This window comes from Phyllostomus hastatus, unplaced genomic scaffold (assembly GCF_019186645.2).
Source record: "Phyllostomus hastatus isolate PE091 unplaced genomic scaffold, TTU_PhHast_1.1 phas_scaffold_93, whole genome shotgun sequence".
NCBI lineage: Eukaryota > Metazoa > Chordata > Mammalia > Chiroptera > Phyllostomidae > Phyllostomus > Phyllostomus hastatus.
The window spans coordinates 20,363,843-20,387,402 of record NW_025334042.1 but is presented as its reverse complement, the minus strand read 5'-3'; the positions used below and the strand labels follow the sequence as shown (position 1 = coordinate 20,387,402).

The window sequence follows — 23,560 nt, the reverse complement described above, 5'->3', positions numbered from 1 at the left end:
GAGCGTCACCTGATTAGATTGACTCCAACCAATAGCGCTGACTGCTTCTGGTTGGGCAGGTGGAGAGGGCTAAGGACCCACTCCTGTACTGTGGAGGAATAACTGCGAGAAAAAAGATTGAATTTGCCTGCATTTTTCTGTTTGAAACGTTCTGTTTGAACATTACGTTTCTATGGGGGCTATGTTTTTTACTTCCTTGGTTTGGGTTTGTGTGTATGCCAGCGCTTGAGAGATCACCTGTAGGGAATGTTAAGTAAGAAATCCCCAAGAACTGAATACCGTCGATGCCGACGGGCTCAACTGTCACTGTGCTGCTCCGATGAGAGGCTCAGGGCGTCACTGGAGAGGGGCACATGCCCCTCGCCTGTCCTGGGACACTGACTTCAGTCTCTTCCTCTCTTCTTCCTCAAACCAAAGACCAGAAAATCGAAACACTCATGCTATTGGCAAAGGAATGCTTAATGTAGTTCTTTGCTTTTCTCTCCTCCATAGTACTCTTCATTTCACATGTTGCTGTGCTATTAAATTTTTGAGGATCTGTAATAGTAATGCTATGAAGCATGCATGCGTTTTTGTTGTCAGTACCTAGTTGTCCATTAAAGCCATGTTCCCTCTGCCAGATATTAAAAACTACTTGACAGATTTTACAGTATTTAATGAGCAATAATATTCTAGGCATTATAGAGAAGACAAAAATCTGTAAGATTTAGTATTCATTGGCATTTTCTCACTAATTCAATGAAATTTATATTAATTGCTAAGTATAAACTTTCATTGCAAAGAGTAACTTTTTATAGATTGCTAGAACCTAGCTTTGAGTAGTAGTTCTATATTTCATTTTTTAAGATAATGAATTTTATCGTAATTAAAGGTAATACAGAATAACGTGATAATTTAATTAGAGAGCAGAAGAGGCGATTCAGTTTATTAAATGACTATCCATGGACACTTGAATTAGCATTTATAACACAGCGGTAGGTAGTGTAAGAGTTCAGAATAACGAAGCATGGTTTTTCACCCTTTGTTTGCTGAGCCTGTCAACTCAATTATACATGGAGCACAGGTGAACAGTTTCTGTCTGACGTGCTGCAGCTTAGCAGCTGCTGTTTACAGCAAGAAGGAATTATTAGTAAATTTCATTAACTCTGTTTACTGTTTTATTCATAAAACTAAGGTGAGAAGTTTTTCTTTGGTTCTGATTAATAAAAGAAAGTGTGTTTTCATCCTCTAAGTGCATCGGACTTTATAGGGTTTTGTGTTATACGTGTCTGAGAACAAGGCTCAGTAAACAGTTCTGTACATGGAGTCCTTTGATCAGTCTGTGAGTATAAATGTGTGAAGAGATCACTCAGTCACTTAGCTAATTGTTCTTTCCTGCTGTAAATACTACCCTACACGGAGCTGTCACACAGAGACCCTGTGTAGGGCAGGTCTGACTGGGTTAAGACAGAAGACTTCCTAGGGGAGGTACATTCGGAACTGAGATTTTAAAAACGACACTTCTAGGTTTCAGATCTTTCGGGGTCTACTTCCACCTTGCATGCTCGAGAGGATCTAACAGAAGGTTGTGCTCTCCCGCCTAAGCTGTGCTGTGAAACACTCGCATAGGCCTGAGCTTTTGAATCTTTACATAATCTGCTCTTACCGTTTGAGAAGTGATTTCTTTTTGTGGGTCACCCTCTCTTGCCTATTTTGCACATTTCATTGCTTTCCGGTGCTCCCACTAAAGGGTGAGCCACTGCAGAATGAGGAGGTAAAACTCATATCTGATCACCTGACAAATTTGGTAGCAAGTAAATAAAAATGAACATCATTCTCCAAAATAGCATTGAAGATTTTTCAGATTTCAGATATTCTGGCTTGCTTTGCTCAAAGTAGTGAGCAGTTGAAGTATACTCATTTTATACTAATGACAGAGCTATTAGATCTAGAAGAGATTTCTTGGTCTAAGAATGAAGAAATAACTGCCTCTCAGCCTAAAGGCCTTTGTAAACAAATGAATTGGAGAAACACAAAACTACTATTTTAATCTAAGGAAGAGTGACTCCTAAGCAGAACATTATTGCCTGCTTTATATAGGACACAGCAGACGGCTCTTCTGAGTCAAGTTTTGTGATGAGTGACAGTGCAATCTAAGACAAAAACAGCCCAAGGAAATCCTGAACCCGCCAGGCGCCAATCCGGGCCCAGAGCTGCCCCCTGGTGTTCCTTCTCCGGCATCATCCTTTGGCCCTTCGGGTGCTGTGCTGGTTGGCAGCCAGTCCTCTCTTCCCTGCGCTGAAAAAATGCAGGGACATGGTGATACTTGTCACCTCCTTCTAACAAAATGTTGGAAGACTTCATTTATATCCATTGTTTCAACTCCAGTAATCCTTCTAGAATACCAGAGAAAGGAAAAAGCATTCTTCCCATTTTAGGGCCGCCTTCCTGGCCCTTGGCGGTCCCACTTAAAACAACAACAAGAATCAGGGCAGGAGTGAACACCAGCCTTGTCTTTGTCTCGCCACCTAAAATGCTATTTTTATAAGCACTCTGAACTCCTTCAGTGAAAGCTGCTGCCACAGGGGAAGTGTCGTCTAGCTCCTCTCACCTACAGTGTGAAGCAAAATCAAAGTTAAAACAACCCAGAAACTTTGATTCCTCAGGGGCTTTTTTTCCTTTTGCTTTTTTTTTTTTCATTCCTCAGATTACTATAGTCAGTGATTTTTTAACAATATGCCAATTTTGGTTTTTAAGAGCAGTGATCTACCCCCAAAACTTTCCCCCCAAAACTTGTCATTCCTATGTGAAGAGTTCAATCAAGATTTGGATTGAACAGAGATACCAGGATTACTCGAGCAAGGGGTAACTCTTATATTTAGAAGCCTACAAAGTAAGGGGGGAAAAAAAGGCTAAAGAAGAAGAAGAAATCATGTATGAAAAACGCATCTGTTCAGATTTTATTTCATGCTGTTTGGTAGAGGGAATATAGCTTTTTCTTTCTTGAGCCTGCAAAATATGCATGCTCAGCTATTGCCTGAAATAAGATAACTGGCCTTGCATAGTCTTAAGAGAGACTTTATGTACTGTTGATTGATTCACTGCTGACCACAAAGGGTGATTCTCTGTGATTTTGAACAATCATACCTTGTTTTACAGAGGGGGAATGTCTGTGGAAAGGCAGCTGGTGAGCCTGAGATCTCTCAGGTTTTCCCATGGGGCACATTTTATGAGTTGGTGAAAGGGAGATTGGACTGAAATAATTGTTTTGGTCCAGAGTGTTGCCTAGGCGAGAAGACCTAGGTCAACTTGGGCAAGAGATTTGTTAGATTAAATAAATGTGTAATTTATTAGAATTCCTGAAAATATATTTGATAGATTTAGAAAATTTCGGTCGTACTTCTGGATCTCTCCAGTTACCCTAATTTCAAAAGGAACATGATGTTTCTATAGTCAGAACAAGCCCCACAATGTCATTCCCCTCCTGGAAATCAAAAAAGCGTGCTAGCCCACACTTCCCCCCAACACTCAGCAACCTCCCCTTCCAATGCAGGTGGTGGTGAATGCCTTGGTGGGCGCCATCCCCTCCATCATGAATGTGCTGCTGGTGTGTCTCATCTTCTGGCTGATTTTCAGCATCATGGGAGTTAACCTATTTGCGGGAAAGTACCACTACTGCTTTAATGAGACTGCTGAAGAGCGATTTGAAATTGACATTGTCAACAATAAAACTGATTGTGAAAAGCTCATGGAGGGGAACAATACAGAAATCAGATGGAAGAACGTGAAGATCAACTTCGATAACGTTGGGGCAGGATATTTGGCGCTGCTTCAGGTGGTGAGTGTGGTTATTTCTTTTGTCCCATGAAGTTCAGGTGGGTAGCAGAAATCTTACCTGGTCCCTTCTCCACCCTGCTTCCAGAATCAAGGTGACTGCTAATAAATAGGTCACACGGAAACATGTCATTTCCCAAACTGGTTCCAGGGAGACACCTTCCCTGAGCACTCTGATTTCTCCAAGATCTCACTCAAAGGAAAGCCCTCACTGCTCTGACGCTGAGCTACAAAGCAAGGTTCCTGCAGCATAATGAAGTTGCAGAGTGATCACTTTCTCTCTCCAGGACAGAGTATATAGTTAAAGAAAAAAGGAAAAAATGAAGATAACTACATAGACCAAAAAAAGTGACGTCAGTTTTTGTGGAGCAGAAGAATTCTGTATCACAGCTGCACTGGAGCCAAAGGGAAACATCTGGCAGAGCTCTGGTGCTGGCACTCGGGTCAACCCCAGAGAACGGTCTCTGTGTATCACAGCGAGAAAGGGTTATTTTCATTAAGTAACGTTCCGTTACACCTCGTTTTCTCTTCCTCTCTCACCAGTTTTTTGGAATGTTTTATAAGACCCTGTCATGCAGCAAAGGTTCCTAGGCTTTGGAATCAGACAGATGTAGGTTTGAGCCACACCTATTTATTGGATATGTAATCTTAGACAAACTACTCAGCCTCTCTGAGTCTGTTTCTTCATCTGTTAAATGTGGGTAACAATGCCTTGCACGATACCCAACGCCTTGCATGGTATCAAGGATTCATGATAATTTACTAAAATTTCTTCGCACAGTGCCTGGTATGTACAAGTACTTAAATGGCATTTGCAATTGTGTGTTTTTATTACTATTATAAGTGTGTCTGTATCATATAATTGTTGGGTGAATTAAATGCGATAATGCAGGTGAAACTCTCAACTCATCCTTACATATTAAGCACTCACTGTTAGCCAGTAGTAGGAGGCAAAGTTGATGGAATGGGCAGTGGTTCATTTCACTCCCAAGGACTTCGTTGTTCTGTCCCAGTTCAAGAAATTGAACACGCACATTGAGTTTGAATTGGAGCAGCTCCAGGAGACCAGTGCACATCAACCAGCACATCGGACCTTGTACTCAGACCCCCCCACCGTGTGCAAGGTGCTGTATTTGGCACGACTAGAGCCATCAGATGAACAAAGAACTGCCTGTGCCCTGAAAAAACTTAGAATCTGGTTGAGTAAATAAAACAAATAGGATGTAAATAAAACGTGGGAAATTTTAATTGATTACCTAGATTTGTTTCAAAATCATGATATACCAGATCAAGGAGTAAAATTGGGAAGGGGCTGCCTAGGCTAAAGCCAGTATTGCCTCTACCATAGGCTAAACGTGTGCATTAGGGAAAAGTTCCGACCTTTTTTGCCTGTTTGTTTGTTTGTCTTTGTTTTTAATGCAGCTATGAATTTTCCAGACCCCAGTGCCAACACCTTTTTAAAAAGTGGTTCTTCTAAGTTCTAAGTACGCTCAGTGGATTCCCGCTACTCGTTCATAAATACAGTGTGTCCACCCCAGTTTTAGGCAACCTTCTCAGGCCCAGGCCCGTTGTAATGACCTTTTGTGAAAGCATTGGTCCAATTACCACTGCCAGCATGTTTCTCTGGTGTCGTTTCCAGGGACTTAGATAAAGCTCCCTTGGGGCCTGTAATAATAAACAGAAAATTGTATGTCCCTGTGAGGTTGCACCCAAACTCCCTGTCTTGTGTTCTCACTGAACCCAAGCCTGGCTTCTTGGACCCTTGCTTAGACTCCCACATACCCTAACAGGCACCATCTAATGACTGACTCTGTTTGCCAGGCGACCTTCAAAGGCTGGATGGACATCATGTACGCAGCTGTAGATTCAAGAAAGGTAAGGATATGCCTGATGAAGTCACAACCTTCTCAGACGGCTAGAAAGCAAGCAGCATGGTGGGTCTCATCAGGAAAGAGAGGGAGGCTTGGAACATTTCCGCTTGTTTTGTTGACTGTAGGGCACTTCCTCCTCTCAGTACACCATCACGCTCTCACACTGGCTGCAGGTGATCAGGCTGTTGCATTGAGCCTAGACCAGGGGGGCTGGCTCCTTTTCCATGCGACTTTGAAATAAGAGTGGCTCCTGGCAGCCTCCCCTCCTCCTCACTTCATGATTTGCATTTTCTCCACCTAAGTCATGGCAGGAATAACGTCTTCTGAGCACAGGGCCCGCCAGTGTGCAGGAGACAGGTAGAGAGAATCTAAGGTCCCCAACCCCAGCTGATGGCCTTGGCAAGGTCAGAAATGCCCAGCTGATCCCCAAGCTAGGAGCTGACTCTCTTCCTTTTTCTCCTGCCCTTCGACAGCCTGAGGAGCAGCCTAAGTATGAGGACAACATCTACATGTACATCTACTTTGTCATCTTCATCATCTTCGGCTCCTTCTTCACCCTGAACCTGTTCATTGGTGTCATCATTGATAACTTCAATCAACAAAAGAAAAAGATAGGTCTCCTCCCCTCATTGCCAGTGGTCAGAGGTCAACCCAGATGAGGGGCATATCTCTCTGTGTCTCTGTTCCTGTCTCTAGAGAGGTGACACCTCTCTTCCTCTAAAATCTATATGATCACCTCACTGTGGCACTTGCCCCACTGTACATTAGCCCCAACCGACTCTTTCTGTTGAGAGCTGGGTTTCACAGTACATGGTTTTCCACATTTCCTAGCAATCTTATTCTTGAGGCCTTTTACAGGTTTTGGCCTCCTACCAGAGGGAGGAAGGGTAGGAGAGGGTCTGGTGGCAGAGGGGAGAGGAAAGCAAAGGAAGAGCTGTAGTGAGCAGCAGAAATTGTCTAGACTTATAACTATCTATGAGAGACCATTCTTAGAAGTTCACTTCCATACTTGTCCCAGATAGCTAACAATTTTACAAAGCAAATTGAAAAGGTTATTCTTATTACTCATCTTATAAATCAAGTCTGTCTCAACAAACTCCAAGGAACTCCCCAAATTGTTTTCTTACACCAGAATTTCTAATATTTTTAATGTCAGAAATAAATGGGCCATTATCCAGGAGTTGAAAATCCTTTTATTTTAAAATGGGGGTGGAGGGTTCCTAGAATTTTGTCAAGAAAGCAAGCCGAAAAAAGTTTAGGAGCCAGTGAGATGTGACTGTCTTCAAAGCCCTCGCCTCCGGGTCTAACCCTTCCCCGAAAGTCTGTGGTTGGGTAGTCCATCCCCTTCCTCCTAGCAGATCTCAGAAAGCCCAAGCTGAAAACCAAGGCAGGTTTCTCTTTGACTTGCAGTGGTGGTCCCACGTCTGCCTGCCCTGGGACCACTGCTAACCAGAGTGACCTCAGGAAAGGAGGGGGGCTGAGTCTCCCCCAGGGCTCAGTGCCGAGCCCTGGGATCCAGACCCGCGGCGCCTGAGAGCCCGTTGTAACTGCTCGTTCTCCTTTCCCCCCTGCACTTTGGAGGTCAGGACATCTTCATGACTGAAGAACAGAAGAAGTACTACAATGCCATGAAAAAGCTGGGCTCCAAGAAACCACAGAAACCCATTCCCCGCCCCGTGGTGAGTGCATTTGTGCAGGCCCAGGGCAGAGAGAGAGCCCTTATGGACAAAGATACTGGTAGGGTTACTGCAAAGGAAGGAACGGGGTAAGTGATGGGCTGCCTGTGCCCTCTAATCCTCTGCTAGCCGCCCCATCCAGAAGAGCTGAGAACAGCAGCAGAACAGGGATTAAGGTATGGGATGACTTCTATATTTGTGCTTGACCTTGCCTTTGAGCCTTTCTTGGGCAGCAGCAGAGAATCAGCATCTTAACTACACCTGCTGTGGCCCTGGCAGAGAGGTGTTTTGATAGCTAAACATTCACAGGGAAAAGTGAAAATGAAAGCTGATCTTTCCTGGCAGTATGAGATAGGTTTGGTCATCGTTTTTTCAGCTCTCTAACCAACAGGTCAGTCTTTGCAAGGATGTGCCTAAAAGCTAAAATAATGCTTCCGGCTATTTGTGGGAGCAGAAGACAGTAAACCTAGGGGCATCTGAAGTACTGATGGCCTCCGGGAACAGAGCCTTTTGCGAACCAGAACTGGGGACTGGGACTCTGCTCTGCCCTTCTGTTGCTGGCGGTCCCCTTGCCTCAGGGGAGACGCTCCCGAAGCCGTGCAGCCAGCCGGGTGGACACTGCCCCCGCAGACCGGGCTCTCAGTTTCTTCTTCTGTAACTTGCATTTAAAGTAACTTAAAAAAAAAAAAAGAGCACAACTCTTAAAATAGAAGCTTTCCTGACAATCTGTTTTGTAAAAATAAGAGTGGAGCTACTTTGTTTGAATCAAGAGTGGGGGTTTGACTCAGGTGTGGGGTGACTTTCCCTGCTCACCCCCCACCTGGCATACTCCCCTCACCAAATTCTGAGGCAAGGGAAGCCCGGGGGCTTTGCAGAGCCTGGTGTTTGAAAACTGCCAAGTTAAAGTAATTCTGAAAATAAGCACCGGCTCAAGTGCCTTAGGTACTTTTTTAAAGATTGGGGAAATCTTAAGAAAACGAATGATTTTCCTTCCCTTGTTGTTAGTTTCCATTCTGGGATAGAAATGGGACCAAAAGGAATGGAAGAGGATTTCCATTTCTAAAGTTCTGTTCGGTACTTTGCACGAGGGAACCTGAGTGTATTTTCTTCAACACTAAAATGTAACAACGTGGTGTGGTAGGAAACATTAATAGTGATCAGCACTGATTCAGCAAATACAGGAGGTTCTCCAGTGACATTCTTTTCAATAATGGTTTTTATATCATTGATGATATACATAGAAGCTTAACTCTTGTTTATATCAATTAGCCGATGGAAAAATTGGTTTTGTTATACATCACTTTGCTTCAAGTCACAGAACCTGTTGACACTGAGGACTTACTGTAGTTACAGATCTCCTACTGTGTACCGGGCACTACGCATAAAGTGATGAACAAAATTTAGATGCTGCTGTCACGGAGCTTATAACATACAGTGGGGATAGAGATAAATAAGTGAGCAAACAGCCATTATAAAATGTGCAGTGTTGTGAGAAAAAGTTAACTGGAGGGCTGTGGCAGGGGAGAATGGAGGCTTAGAGTGGGAGGATCTACTTCCAAGGAATAGTAGGAGAAAGCCCCACTGAGGATGGTCTGCTTGAGTGGATGCATCCAAAATTGGGGGAAGGAGGTCCTAGAAAAGCAAATGAGGCCCTAAAAGCAGGAAGTGTTGGCGTGGCCGGTGGCGTGAGCCGGAGGAAGGTGCACAGGATGAGCAGGAAAAGCATTTTGCAAACCAGGTGAACAGGAGTGGTGTTGCAAGCCCAGTGAGAAATTATTGAAAGGTTGTAAGTAGAAGAATGGTGTGATTCATTTATGTTTTTAAATAATCACACTTGCTGCTGTGTGGAGCTTGCATTGGAGGAGGGCAAGAGAGGGAGCAGATTAGGGACTCTTCCGGAAGTCCAGGTGAAAGAAGGTGGTGGCTAAGGCTAGAGTAGGGCCGATGGAAGTGGGATGACGTGGATGAATTCAGTTTATATTTTTGGAGAAAGAGTCTATAAGACCTGCAGTGGGTTAGATGGAAGGCAGGAAGATGAGGGAGAGGAAGGAGATGAGGATGACCCTCCAGTTTCTGGCTGGAGAGACTGGATGAATAATTGAGATGAGGAGGAACAAGGTGGGTGAGGGGCAGGGAAAGGACTTCATTCTGCTCTGGACTTGTTAAGTTTGAGATGCTTATGAGTCATCAAGGAAAGATGTCAAGTAAACAACACAGGGACTCAGAGGGAAGATACGGGCTGAGAAGAAGGACCATGAGAAAGTACGTGGATACTACATAAGCAGTAGGAATATATGAGCTCTCCTAGGGAGAAAGCATCGAGAAAGAAGAGACGAAGTAGCAGAAGAAATGGCTGGAAATGAGACTAAAAAGGAGCAGCTGGACAGGTGGGGAGACATCTAGAGGTGGTGGTGGTACACACGCATAAGAGAAGAGTGGCAATTTTAGAAAAGTCTCAGTGTGGTGGTGATGACCCTGGGGTCTGTCCACACCCCTGGTGTCCTGACAGAGCGGCAGGGTCGAGCTGGCTGGTGTTAGAGAAAAGAAAGTGGAGCACTGTCACCGACAGGATGGCAACTTCCAGTCGGCTTCGAAGGGCTTTCATGAACCCTTTTATATCTTTCCTCCTCCCCTCCCCACTCCCAGAACAAAATCCAAGGTATCGTCTTTGATTTTGTCACTCAACAAGCCTTTGACATTGTTATCATGATGCTCATCTGCCTTAACATGGTGACCATGATGGTGGAGACAGATACCCAGAGCAAGCAGATGGAGAACATCCTCTACTGGATTAACCTGGTCTTCGTCATCTTCTTCACTTGTGAGTGTGTGCTCAAAATGTTTGCCTTGAGGCACTACTACTTCACCATTGGCTGGAACATCTTCGACTTCGTGGTAGTCATCCTCTCCATTGTGGGTGAGTGGGGCTGGCGGGGAAGGAAGGTTGGGCCCTTTGTGGCCTTGAGGACAAGATTCCTGGGAGAGCAGGAGTGTCCCGGGTCTGAAGTGCAGGCTGGTCGCTGTCGTAGCTCCAGCCCTTGTGTCATCTCGTGGGCCTGCCCGGCACAGTATGCGGTCAGTGCCTTTCTGTTGAGTGTGGGTATTAGTCTTGGACTGTAAATTCTGGTTGCAGGCAGGGGGGCGGGGAATGACGAGAAAAGGCAGTGAAAAAAAAGTCCTCTGGTGAGGATTTAAAAAAACACCTGTTTTTAAAAGTACGGCCACAATAGCAGTGTAAAATGGAAAAAAAGAAAGGCAGGAGATGGTTAAGCTGAATATTAATGAAACGGCCCGGGAAATTGCTAGTGGTGATGACGGTGGCCGTGCTCGTTTCACTGAGATTCTTCCGTGCGCCAGGTACAGTTGAAGAGATTCTTCACTTGCACTATCCCGTTTGATCCTCACGGCAGCCCCGGAAGCTGGCTTTTGTTATCCTCACTCTAAAGACTTTCAGGTCGCTCAGTTCAGACACGGCAAAAGCAGAACTCAAGCTGGTTTTTTAACCGCAACCATACGGCATTTTGCTTCAACCTAAAGGCATGAGAGGGGTGGTGTCCTGGCAGACAGAAGAAAGGCTGTCGTATCGATTGCCCTCCCAGAAGGTTTCTCTGCCTTCCCGAAAGGCATCCTGGATGGGGAAGCACTGCCTCGGCAGGTTCGGTGCCTTAGGCTAGCAGAGAGAGAGTGCGCCAGACCCCTGGGCACCAGCTCCAGAGCTCTGGTGGCCGGGCCGGGTTAGCGAGGTGGTGGCCGTGGGCAACAGAAGGCAGCTGGCGTTCGCCTTGGCCTGTGCTGCTTTCTAGTTCCGTCCTCAGGAGCAGCATGTCCAAATGTGCGTTGACACATGGAACACTGATCCCACCTATCTCTCCCCCAGGAAGGAATCCCGTGATGAAATTACTCTGGGCAACACTGTATGTTAAACTTCCTTGGGAGGGCCACAGAGCACAGAAGCCTAGAGAAGGCTCTTGGGAGTCCCGCAGTAAAGAAGTGTTTAATACAGCCCTGGCTTGTGCGGCTCAGTGGACTGAGCACCCGCCTACAAACCAGAGGGTCACCAGTTTGATTCCCAGTCAGGGCACATGCCTGGGTTACGGGCCAGATCCTCAGTAGGGGGCATGCTAAAGGCAACCACCCATTGATGTTTCTCTCCCTCTTTTTCTCCCTCCCTTCCCCTCTCTAAAAATAAATAAATAAAATCTTTTTTTAAAGAATTGTTTAATACACCATCCCTCCTTTTTTTATCACAACACCCTTTTCCAGATTATAGTAATGATATCTTACATTTTAATGGAATACACCATGTACTTGTCACCATGCTAAGTGCCTTACATGTTTTGATTTATATTATATATCCCTCCCAACCCTGTCAGTCTCAGGAAGCACAGAGCAGTTCCCAAGACATGGGACTAGTAAGCGAGCAAGCGGGGGCCCAGCCCAGCCCCCATTCTCAAATCCACACGCCTGACCTCCCACAAGGCACACATCGGGCAGTGCTGCCCTCGTCCGCCGTGCCTGACCTTTTCCTGCCCACCTACCGCTGCGTGGGGTGGGAAACCCGAAGAGCAAACCGTGGCCCTGTGCTCAGAGTGTACTCTCAAATAAAGATTTTGATGATTACAATTTTCTTTAACCCTTACCCGAGGGTACACTTTTTCATTGCTTCAGAGAGCTGAAGGGGGTGGGGGAGGAGAGAGAAAGAAACTTCGATGTGAGAGAAACGTCGACTGTCTGCCTCCCGTGCGCACGCAGACGAGGGAGCCCACACCCCTCCGGTGTGCAGGGCCGTGCTCTGGCTGACTGAACCACACTGGCCAGGGCGATGATTAGAACTTTTATTAAATGTCATTAACATGTTCAGAAACAAAAGAATAGACATTATCTTTTTAAATTAAGGGGTCCTGGGGTGAAACTAGCTCTGGAACCTCAGAAAGGACCCCTTAGGTAGTACTCCTACGGCCTGGGCTGCAGCCTGCCCCACCTCTCTCTCCTTTTCTCTGGGGACAGATGCACACTCACCCTACAAACCCTCGCCCGGGCATCTTCTCACGGAAGCCTTACCTGCCCACCACACATGGAGTGCGAGTATTGCATGTTGAAATATATCACCTGACTTCTTATGGCCATTGGTTATGGCTTAATGGAGAACTGAAAAGAAGAGCTGAGAAGTGATCTTGGGTCCTGGCCGTGGTAGAGACTTTCTTGAAAGCTCGAACACCCTGTGGGATTGTAGCTCCAGACAAAGCCCCAGGAGGTTATCTGGTCTACTTTGAACTTACTGCATCTTGTCCCTTCCTTAGAGAACTCTTACCTAGCTTAGAACCTTCAAATAACGGGATTCTGTAGCCTTCTGCAGTTCATTATGCCAATATTTATGAATCCCTGTGATTGAAAGATTTTCTTTTTGTTTAAAGTAAATCCCTCATGTCAGTTGAAGCCCATGTTGCCTCACCAGGAGGACCGGGCCCTGAGGGGAGAGACCGTGTCATTGCCTTCCCTGCAGCTGCCATTCCCCAGCCTTTTCCTCTCCTCTCCCTTGTGCAGCCCCTCATTGGCTTCCCGTTATTGCTCTGTCCTTTCAAGGCGAGCGGTCTGGTAGAGGTGGACCCCTGGCTGAATGTGAACAGAAAAAAAGCCCCCTGATTTGTACATTTTCACCATCTGCCTTTATTTCCTACTAATGCCTTGACATTTCTGTCTGCTGATAATAGATTTTAAAAGTTAGAAGCTCTGAGTTAAAAGCCACTCATGAGCTGTCTCCTTAGTGTCGTAGATTCATTTGGTGGGGTAGTGACATGGAGCAATGAGAAACCAAAAAGGCTTTACAGCCCTGGCCAGGACACTCAGCTGGTTAGGGCGTCGTCCCCATAAGCCAGGGTTGCAGGTGTGATCCCCAGCCTGCCCATGAATGCCCTCATGGAACAACAAATCAATGTTTCTTTCTCTCTCTCTCTCTCTCTCTCTCTCTCTCTCTCTCTCTCCTCCCTCCTTCTCCCTTTTTCTTTCTCTCCCCCCTTCCTCTCTCTAAAAAAAATCAGTAAATAAAAAAATTTTTTAAAGATTTTATTTATTGGCCCTGGCTGGTGTAGTTCAGTGGATTGAATGCGGGCCTTCAAACCAAAGGATCATGGTTCGATTCCCAGTCAGGACACATGCTTGGGTTGTGGGCCAGTTCCCAGCAGGGGACACATGAGAGGCAACCATACATTAATATTTCTCTCCCTCTCTCCTTCCCTTATCCTCTAAAAGATAAATAAATAAAATCTAAAAAAAATATGTATTATTTTTAGAGAGGGGGAAGGGGAGGAAGAGAAGGAGAAAAACATTGATGTGAGAAAGAAACATTGATCGGTCACCTCTCATATGCACCCCAACCAGGGGCGAACCCACAACCCAGGCACGTGCCCTGACCAAGAATCAAACCAGCGACCTTTTGCTTTGCAGGATAATGCCCCATCACTGAGCCACATGGGTCAGGGCAAATTTTTTTTTTAAATGTCTGTTCAGATCCAGGAAGAAGATACTTTGAAAATTGGTGGTATTATCAGAATGGCTAAAACGTCACAGCCAAAGGGCAGTGAGCCCATAGGGTGGAGTGAGGCCCTCTCATTCACTGTCTTTGGGTGTGGAGGTTGGAGAGTGTTTTGGAGAGGAGCCCGAACACCTCAGGAAGCCATGCATGCACAAATATGAAAAAAATGAATTATTCTTGAGTGGGAAAACAGACCATTGAGGACCTACCTGTTCATGAAATTCAACCATTATCATGAATAGTCTAAAATTATTTTAACACCAGAGACCAATCTCACAATGTTAAGTCTCAAAAGCAAGTTAGACATCTAAAAAAAAATTGACCTAAAAAGATGGATACATTTTCACTCCTTAAGCATGGGAAGATGCTACGTGTATGTTATTCATGGGCTCACACATAACAAAACCATAGAGACGCCACAACACCCCACCTGCAGGACTGCGGCTGCTGCTGGGGACGAAGAGAAAGCAAATTTGGTGAATGCTGGCACCTCTTAAATCTGGGCGTTATGGACATAAGTGTCTGTTTTATTGTTTCCTCTTTTTTTATATGTTTGAAACGTGATTTTTTTTATCATGAGAGTTCAGATTGAACAGTAAGGCACTCATTCTGTAAAGTCCTTTGAACTTAAGGATTCCATAATGCCGGGTGACGTAAGTACAGAGAAAGGACATCTCCACTGTCAGTAACATATCTTCTTCTACTCCTCTTCTTAGGAATGTTCCTGGCTGATATAATTGAGAAATACTTTGTTTCCCCAACCCTATTCCGAGTCATCCGATTGGCCCGCATTGGGCGCATCTTGCGTCTGATCAAAGGTGCCAAAGGGATTCGTACCCTGCTCTTTGCCTTAATGATGTCCTTGCCTGCTCTGTTCAACATCGGCCTTCTGCTCTTCCTGGTCATGTTCATCTTCTCCATCTTTGGCATGTCCAATTTTGCATATGTGAAGCACGAGGCTGGCATTGACGACATGTTCAACTTTGAGACCTTTGGCAACAGTATGATCTGCCTCTTTCAGATCACAACCTCGGCTGGGTGGGATGGCCTGCTGCTGCCCATCCTAAACCGCCCCCCTGACTGCAGCCTGGAAAAAGAACACCCAGGGAGCAACTTCAAGGGAGACTGTGGGAACCCCTCAGTGGGCATCTTCTTCTTTGTAAGCTACATCATCATCTCCTTCCTCATTGTTGTGAACATGTACATTGCCATCATCTTGGAGAACTTCAGTGTAGCCACAGAGGAGAGTGCAGACCCTCTGAGTGAGGACGACTTTGAGACCTTCTATGAGATCTGGGAGAAGTTTGACCCCGATGCCACCCAATTCATCGAGTACTGTAAGCTGGCGGACTTTGCAGACGCCTTGGAGCATCCTCTCCGAGTGCCCAAGCCCAACACCATTGAGCTCATTGCCATGGATCTGCCCATGGTCAGCGGGGATCGTATCCACTGCTTGGACATCCTTTTTGCCTTCACCAAGCGGGTCCTGGGAGACAGTGGGGAGCTGGACATCCTCCGGCAGCAGATGGAGGAACGGTTCGTGGCGTCTAATCCTTCCAAAGTGTCTTACGAGCCAATCACAACCACGCTGCGGCGCAAGCAGGAAGAGGTGTCAGCAGTGGTCCTGCAGCGTGCCTACCGGGGACATTTAGCGAGACGGGGCTTCATTTGCAAAAAGACAGCTTCCAATAAGCTGGAGAATGGAGGCACACACCGGGAGAAAAAGGAGAGCACCCCGTCGACAGCCTCCCTCCCATCCTATGACAGTGTGACTAAACCTGAGAAGGAGAAACAGCAGCGGGCAGAGGAAGGAAGAAGGGAAAGAGCCAAAAGACAAAAAGAGGTCAGAGAATCCAAGTGTTAGAAGAAAGCAAAAATTAAATATTGTACAGATTTAAAACTTGCAAGTGAAAGATTGTTTACAAACTTCCTGAATATTATCAATGCAGAACAGCTGTGGAGACACTTTACCCTGAAGATCTATACCAAACGTAGTCTGCTTACCATGTACCACAGTTGCATCTTGAGCAGTGACCTGCCCAGGGCAAAGGACCCTGCTCCCCGGACTCACAGATTTTCTAACGCTTGGGCAGGTGGTTACTGCATGTTCCACATCAGTCAATGCAACTTAGGACAAAACTAAACAGGATACAAAAACAGAGGAGAGGCTGCCGGAACCAGCATATTTCCGTTGCAGCCAAATGGATTTTATTTTTTTCATTTTGTTGATTCTCAGAAGCAGAAAGCATCACTTTAAAAGTTTGTTTGTTCATGCAAACTATATTTGCATTCGTACATTAGTTAAGCTAAGCAGCAAAAAGAAAACACACACATACTCACATTTAGCCCATGTCATTTAATTGTCACTTTCTTTGACATAAACCGCATCTTCTCCACATGGGCTTCACATGGTTTGGAGATGGGTGGGGGCAAACAATCAGGTTTCTTCAGGCTGAGGAGGACTTGCTCAGGCCGATTCCAAACATTGTGCTTGTTCAATGCATAGAAATGATTTGCATGATGGCATGCCGTGATCAGAAGTCATGCATGAGAACCATACACCACAGGACACTCCTGATCCTCTCCCCTGCCCTGGGGTCAGCCTTGGGACAGGACCCAGCCCTGCACCGTTCACTGTATTTGGAGAAAAAATGGTAAGAGTTCCACACCCGCTGCAATTCTTTATGAATTCGTAGAAGTCTTTCATACACCTTCTGGGTAGGGAAACACAACCAACCGACCACCACCAACAAACACGAACCCAGTCCGACAAGCAGATGGATCCGTCGCGTGTCTATGTTTAACAGACATCTCTAACATACAGCCATTGTTGCACATTTCGAAAGACGAACTGTTTAATGCTGCTCTGTGTCCCGTACGTGGGGAAACTTTGATCTCAAATGGCTTGTATTAATGTCACTGTAAAACCAAATCCTAGGGCTAAAAACAAAAATCAAAAAAAAGTTCATTTGTATTTTGCAATATTTATGATGATTGTTTAGCCTTCATACTGGAGAACTGACACTAATTTGGGGTAGAGGTAAAAATGCTATTCATAGTAGCATGTTATCTCCAGGGGGTGATTTAGGGAACTTAAAACCACCTTTCGTTGGGGGTTAAGGGGTGCTCATTTCATTTAGTATCACATCCTTTGCATTATGGCTTTCTCTGGGCTCGGGTCCACGTGCAGAAGGGTTCAGACACTGTGAGCGGCCTCTCTCCCCCGGAGGGGCTGCCACAAGCTCCCACGCTGCATGACCCCTCTCGCCTCCATCGCATCTCCACCGAGCAGGGCTGCCCTCACCCACCTCTGTGGGTGAGAGCAGCGGCACTGGGGCCGGGCCTGTGGTTTCTTTCATTTATCGTCAGAATGAGCCATCACTGGTGGGACCTGAGGTAGAGATGGAGCCGCCTCTGAACCAAACCCACTTGGTTTCTTTATTGCACTGGTTCTCATGAGAAAGTGATTTAACATTAATTCTTAAACGTTCCAGCTTCCCCCTGCGCATTTCCTTTCAGCCGGTTTTGCTGTCTGCTTAGCAACCTGCCCATGGTCATTGAAGGGTGGCTTTGGGGGGTGGCGTCCTATCTTCCATTCCATCTCCTGCTTTAGGGAAGGCAGTTTTTACTCCAGGGGTTTCTCATCCCATGACTAGATTTCAAAGCCAAGATGCTGCAGTTGAATGTGTCAGGAAGTCTATACAAAGACTGAGGAGAGATTTTTAGCTTGCAAACCAAATCAAAATAAATTCTTCCTGAACCATACAATAGAGGGGGGAAAAACAACCCATAATCAGACACACCAATCTGCCTTGCAGTAGAAGCACTTTGGATGTATTTTCACCGTCCACCTGACTAGTTTTGTGTAGAACAAACCACGGCAAGTCAGTAAGCAGAGCTTTCTGTCTTGTTGGACCAGTAGATGCTGTCCAGCTATCGTAAGCCTGCTTCTGCGGCATCACCCGTAGGACTTGTGCACTACACGCGACACCGGGTTGGGAAGGCATCTCTCTCAGCGACGCTGCTAACTGCTAGGACGAGTGTAGAGTCACCTGTACAGGCTACATCGTAAACAGCACAAAACAGAAGCTGACACGTGTGGTTATTCTTTTTAAGAGAATTATAAATACTGTAATATATCATTTTATTTTATTGGCATGCCTTTTTGTAAATACAAATTAACTTATGAAATAGGAAATGGCTTCTGGCTTCTGCCATTGTCATGTTTATTTTTATTTTTTATACTTTTCTTTCTTCTTAGAACTTAGATGCTGTCAGCCAATGTACATCCCCAAACCAGACAGACAGACAAAAAATTTTTTATTGCTAATGGTCTTTTCCAAAACAACAACAAATATATATATTTTTGTTCCAATGTGCAATAAATTCTAACCACTTCTATGCAAGATTTGGCTAAACTTCATAATTGTTCTTAGGTCTCGAGATGGGCAACAGAGCTATTAAGATCCCTCTTGGTACCCCAAGTGCTCGTGCTCGTGATGGCATTAAGCTACTATAGATGAGGTTTTTCTGAGATCTGCCCTTTCTCCTCCCCAGACCCTGATCCCTGCCCAGCAGGCCATCCCCTCAGTCACACACACACGTGGGCCTGGGTATCCGACGCCCATGCCCATCCGCCAGCTTCACAGGGAAGAAGCCTCCTCTACTCTATTTGAAGTTTCACTTTTATTTTTTTTTAACATTTCCCACCTTCCTCTCCCTCCCCACCACCCCGCGCTCACTCTCACCCGCCCTGCTCCACACTTCTTTGGTAGTAAATGACACCATCACCAGCAGTTCACACCCGCAGTTAACAGGCATCAGGCATCCAGCGGAGGGAGTCGTGACGACACTGCCCTGCGTCCTCCCTGAGTGGGTAGGTGGCAACGCTTTGCCAGATATTAACGAAGCCAATCAAACAGCAGCAGCAGCCACAGTATCACTGCACATATATATATATAGATCTATAAATAGAATATAAATATATTTATTTTTTGTAGCCAGGTCCTTGGTGCAGTATTTATATTCCACAATCCACCTTTAAAAAAAAGGACAAAAAGCAAAAAGTCACATGTGATGCTGTTAATTTAAAATGCAGAGCCAAAGCCACTGAGCAGCCGCTGACACGGTTGCTGGTTTGTGTGAAAAACACTTTCCCCTCTTTCCTTAACCTCCTTGTTGCTTAGGATAAGGAGCTCCACAATTTAAAGCAGCGGGCGAGCGCAGGAAAGACTTCCTGAGTCAGCATGACCCACATCCACTCCTCTCCAAGTGAGCCTCTTTTGGCACCAGAAGCAGACCTGGGAGAGATAAAGAGAAACTCCCAGTCAAAGCTCCTGGAACGACAGTGCCCAGAGTTGTTTTATTTTTCGCCGCAACCAATGTAAACTTGTAACAGACCAATAGTGAAGATTAGTGTATTAGTGAATGCATGGAGGCCAGCACTGCTCTAAATGAGACATGACAAAGCGCACATCACAACTATAAGCCAAAAAGGAAACAAAATAAAAATGACCCTTTTTACTGTACAAGGGAAGCCTGTCTTGGTGTGTGTTTGTTACTTATCTATCCCAATTCTTGAGTTCTGGGAGGGGTCTGGGAATTGGGACCTTAGTACATGTGGTAAAAGGGGAATGGGAGAGAGAGCCTAGGGTCTCTGGCCAGGTTCTGACTGAGAAGCAGAGATTGGAGAGAAAAGCAAGGTCCTGACCCCCCCCCATCCCCATTCACCCATTGCATGTGGCATTCCTCCCCCTACTGGGCCAGTGCTTAAAGGCCCAGGAAACCCCTTCCTCACCAGGTCACCTGGCAAAGCTCCCAGAGATGATGTCAGCCAACCCAGCTGAGCTGGCCTTACTTCTGCCTTTTTCACCAGTGTGTGGGGAAAAAAAAAAACAAACAAACCTATCCCAATGCCCCAAAGCTTGGGTGTGCACGATGCCCAACAGCCTCCACTCTGCTAGCTAATGCTGGGCCTTGCCCTCCATCACCCCACAGATAAACCAGCAGACTAGGGCTGGTCTCATTCACAGTTGTGCAGGGGTGAGGGGCACCCCTCCCCTTCCCTCTCCCTGCCCTGCTTTGGGGACATCCCTCTCTAGGCCATGTCTCCCGGTCCGGGAACACTCTCAGGAGGATTCTGAAGTGCCCACTCTAGTCCACTCCAGTAGCTCCACTCTGGAGAGAGATGGCTGGTAGGTCAGTGCCCGTCCTGCCCCGGCCCCCAGCCTCCAGGCCTACTGTGGAGGTGAGATCGCCATGGGTTATGACTTTGTGACTTGAGTCCAGGGCATCTTTTGTAACGATGCCCCTTTCTTTTCTCAGATGTTGCCCAAAGTTTTGCAAAAAGCTTCGTTCATTTTCAGGTACCCCCACCCCCCAAAGAATTGGCTGCAGCTAGCCAGCCAGGGGGACATGAGGAGAGAAGAGGAAGTCTGGGCTGGGAGGGGCCCGAGGGTTTGCGCAGAGCCTGGGTTGGGACTCAGCTCTGTGCTTTCTTGGATTCCCTTTTTAGGATTACCAAGATTTCCTCTGTTAAAACGCTCCTGAGGCACCCTCTGCCCCTGTCCCCCACTGCTGTTTGCTGTACATAGAGGCCAAGTGGGGTGGGGCGGGCGGGTGTGCACATGTGCTGTATGTGTGTGAGGAATGTGTATAGGTAAAGGGGAGCGGGGTCCAGTGGTTCCAGAAAAGGGACAGAACTCCTGTGTTCCATCCCCAGCTCAACCGCTGGCTCGCTGTGTGGCCTTGGGCAAGTCACTTAACCTCTCTGTGCCTCAGTTTCCCCATCTGTAAAATGGGGATAATAATACTGACCTACCTCACAGGGGTGTTGTGAGGCTTTAACTAAATGTTTTGTAAAGTGTTTTGAGATACAGAGGCAAAGGCACTAGGGAAGGGCAAAGTACTATTTGGACTTAAGGAAGATGAAATGGTACCATAAATGCTGCTATTCTGAGAGCCATTTTAAACTGCACTGCTCCAACCACCCCCGCTTCTCATCACCAGGACAGCAGGTCGAGAAAATATCTTTCCTTTCACTTGCTTCTGGGGTTTATGATTATTCTAGACACTTAATTTTTTCCCTTGCTGTATCTCCTTCCCTCACCCCCTCGACTTGTTCCCTGTTCCGTTTATGCGGAAATGGCGGAAATGCTTGAGAAATGAGAATGTATAAGTGGATTGGAAGTTTATAGTCTGAAACTTCAATTTTACTTTGTACTGTACATCTTTTTACTTTAGAATTTGCAATAAAGGGTTACGTCAATCTTGTTTTCAACTCTCCTCTTGGACTGGCCTGTCATTTTGTCCTTGCTCTCACACCAGCGTCCCTTGGCCAAGTATTCCCACCCAGCTGGACCCCACAGCTATCCTCTTGCCTTCCCTGTGACAAGGGACACAGTCTGAGCAGTGGGTGGGAAAGGTTTGGGGCTCTAGGGGCACCTCCCGGAGGCCTTGCCCAAGTGGGGAGGAAAGCTTGGGGGCAGCAGCCTTGGAAAGTGGGCACACCTGTAGCTGTGTCACCCCCTACACGCTCCAGCAGGGCCTCAGAGTGAACAGAAGTCCCGCAGTTTGTTCTGGTCCCCGCTGTGCTTCCCAGGCTCCCTTACTGCTGGCAGATTATTTCCTCTGGAGCTAACACTTGCAGGTCAGGCAGCTCTAGGTTCAAAAACCGAACTATGCCTTGAGTTTTAAAAATTAGGTCAAATAATGTATGTAAGTGCTTAGCGTAGGTAGGGCCTGGCACACAGTTAGTGCTCAATAAATGGTAGCTCCTGGTAGAGAATAATTTTGAAATAAACTAATGCTGACAATAACTGGGGGGAGGGCCTGCCTGCTACCCCCGCCCCAGACGGGCACCTGAGCCCTCCCTCTTCTGGGGACAGCAACACTCTTGGCCACGCCCGTCATTTTCAACGAACTAACAAACCGATTGCTCCATGCTTGGCAAGTTTCGTGACTTTTATTATACATCAAAGGCAGCACTCCACCAGGACTGTGCCCCGCTTTACAGCCGGGGGCACTGGGGTGAGGGAGGATCTGGCCCACCTGTAGCTCGGACCGAGTGGGCCCAGGCCCCCTGCAATAGGAGCTGCTCTTCACTCACGAGCGGCTTCGCCTCCCACCAGCTGTGCGCCTCGTGGGGCCTGAGCCTGGCAGGGGCGGGCGGGCCCAGGCTGCCGGGCCGCACCCTGTCACCATCGCCGCCCGTGATCCACAGTGTCAGGAGGATGAACAGCGCCCCGGCGCCCAGTGTCCCCACGAAGCCCGTGAAGAGGCCCAGCGCCAGCGGCCCGGCCCAGCCCAGAGGGCTGCGCTCGTACGGTGCCTGCGGCAGTCGCTCCAAGACCAGCTCCAGTTCGTCCCAGTTAGGCTCCGGGACCGAGGCGCGGCGGGAGCGCGCGGCCGGGGCGGGGCCCGGGGGCTGGGCGGGGGCGGGGGCAGGGGGCGCCCCGGGCTGCAGGTAGCCCTGCCCAAACTTGCGCAGCTGCAGCGTCGCCTGCTGGTGGAGGTTCTTGCCCAGCTCCCGGGCCACGTCGGGGCGGCCGCAGCGCCTCAGGGCCCGGGCCACACGGTCCCAGGGCAGCGTCAGGGCTTCGGCTGCCAGCCAAGCCGCCAGCCCCTCCCGGCAGCCGTCGGATACCTCCTTGGGGTCAGCCTCTGGGCCCGTCGCCTCCCGTCGCCGCCGGCCCGGAGACCCCGACCTGGTCCCTGGCGGTTCGGGTTCGGCCCGGGCCAACCGATCCTCAGACAGTCTGGCCAGCTCAGCCTCGACGTCCGGCTCCGGCGCCTTCAGGAGCGACTGGAAGTGGCTGCACTCCTCCGGGGTCAGCAGCTCGGCCAGACGGACAGCCGTGTGAGGACCCATGGCGTCCGTGGCCCCCGCTGGAACCAACACCCAGCCCCAGAGCTCCAGGGCCAGGACAAGGGCCCCAGTTGGAGCCCGCCTCGCCATGGCTGGCCGTGGTCCGACCCGACTGTGGGGGGAGGGGCTGCTCGGAATGCCCGTGGGTGGGGGAGGGGTGCTGGCGCCCACGGAGGTGGGGCGGGCGGGGCTTCCACATTCAGCTACGAGGGCGAGGGATCCCCAGTACCTTGGGTCGTGGAAAGGGGTCTCCAAAGCACGCGGCTGGTTAGAGGATCATCTCCCAACACCCAGAAGTTAAGAGGAAGGGACTCATGAAACCCAGGTATTAGGGAGAGTTTCCCGAGACCGGGAGGGGCCGGCTAGTGGCCGGGCCGTCCCACACACGCCTCAGATTCAGCAAGTCTCCTGCATCCCTTCTAACCACTCACTGCCCCTCCTCTCCTCGGCCCTAGAGCACTAGCTGTCCGTTATCTCTGATATCTAATCATCTCAGTTTTCTTCTTACCAACTAGACACCAAATATATATAGGTCGTCATTTCCCGTCCTCCCTTGTCTGGGTAAGGCAAACCAGTTCCCACCTGCCTCCACACGCTGGGGCCCCACGCACTGCGGCTCCTTTCCGCTTGGCGCGGGCCCTCTTGCGGTTCTTGGCCTGCACTCGGCGTTCTGGCTCAGCCCGTCTTCACGGACTCCTCAGCGGACAGGTCTCTTCTGGAAAGGTCTCCCTGACTGACGGTGTCCTATCTACTCCCATAGCCTTTTTACTGCCTCCCTCATCACACTGGAGGATCCATCTTT

At 47.8% G+C, this 23,560-nt stretch overlaps 2 protein-coding genes across 3 annotated transcripts in view; one reads left to right on the top strand and one right to left on the bottom strand.

The window, feature by feature from the left end:
- The window catches only part of SCN8A (sodium voltage-gated channel alpha subunit 8), a 215,741-nt gene extending 194,597 nt beyond the window's left edge, over positions 1-21,144 (top strand). For both annotated transcript variants that reach the window (XM_045829237.1, XM_045829238.1), the window contains exons 22-27: positions 3,533-3,817; positions 5,635-5,688; positions 6,158-6,295; positions 7,259-7,363; positions 10,007-10,277; positions 14,609-21,144. In XM_045829237.1, the coding sequence (XP_045685193.1) occupies positions 3,533-3,817; positions 5,635-5,688; positions 6,158-6,295; positions 7,259-7,363; positions 10,007-10,277; positions 14,609-15,756 (2,001 nt within the window). In that variant the 3' untranslated portion in view covers positions 15,757-21,144. The remainder of the gene's footprint in view (positions 1-3,532; positions 3,818-5,634; positions 5,689-6,157; positions 6,296-7,258; positions 7,364-10,006; positions 10,278-14,608) is intronic.
- Positions 21,145-21,900: 756 nt separating this feature from the next.
- TMDD1 (transmembrane and death domain 1) lies at positions 21,901-22,848 on the bottom strand. Its single transcript, XM_045829384.1, has one exon. The coding sequence runs from the start codon at positions 22,846-22,848 to the stop codon at positions 21,901-21,903; it is 948 nt and encodes a 315-aa protein (XP_045685340.1).
- Between the last annotated feature and the right edge of the window lie 712 nt (positions 22,849-23,560).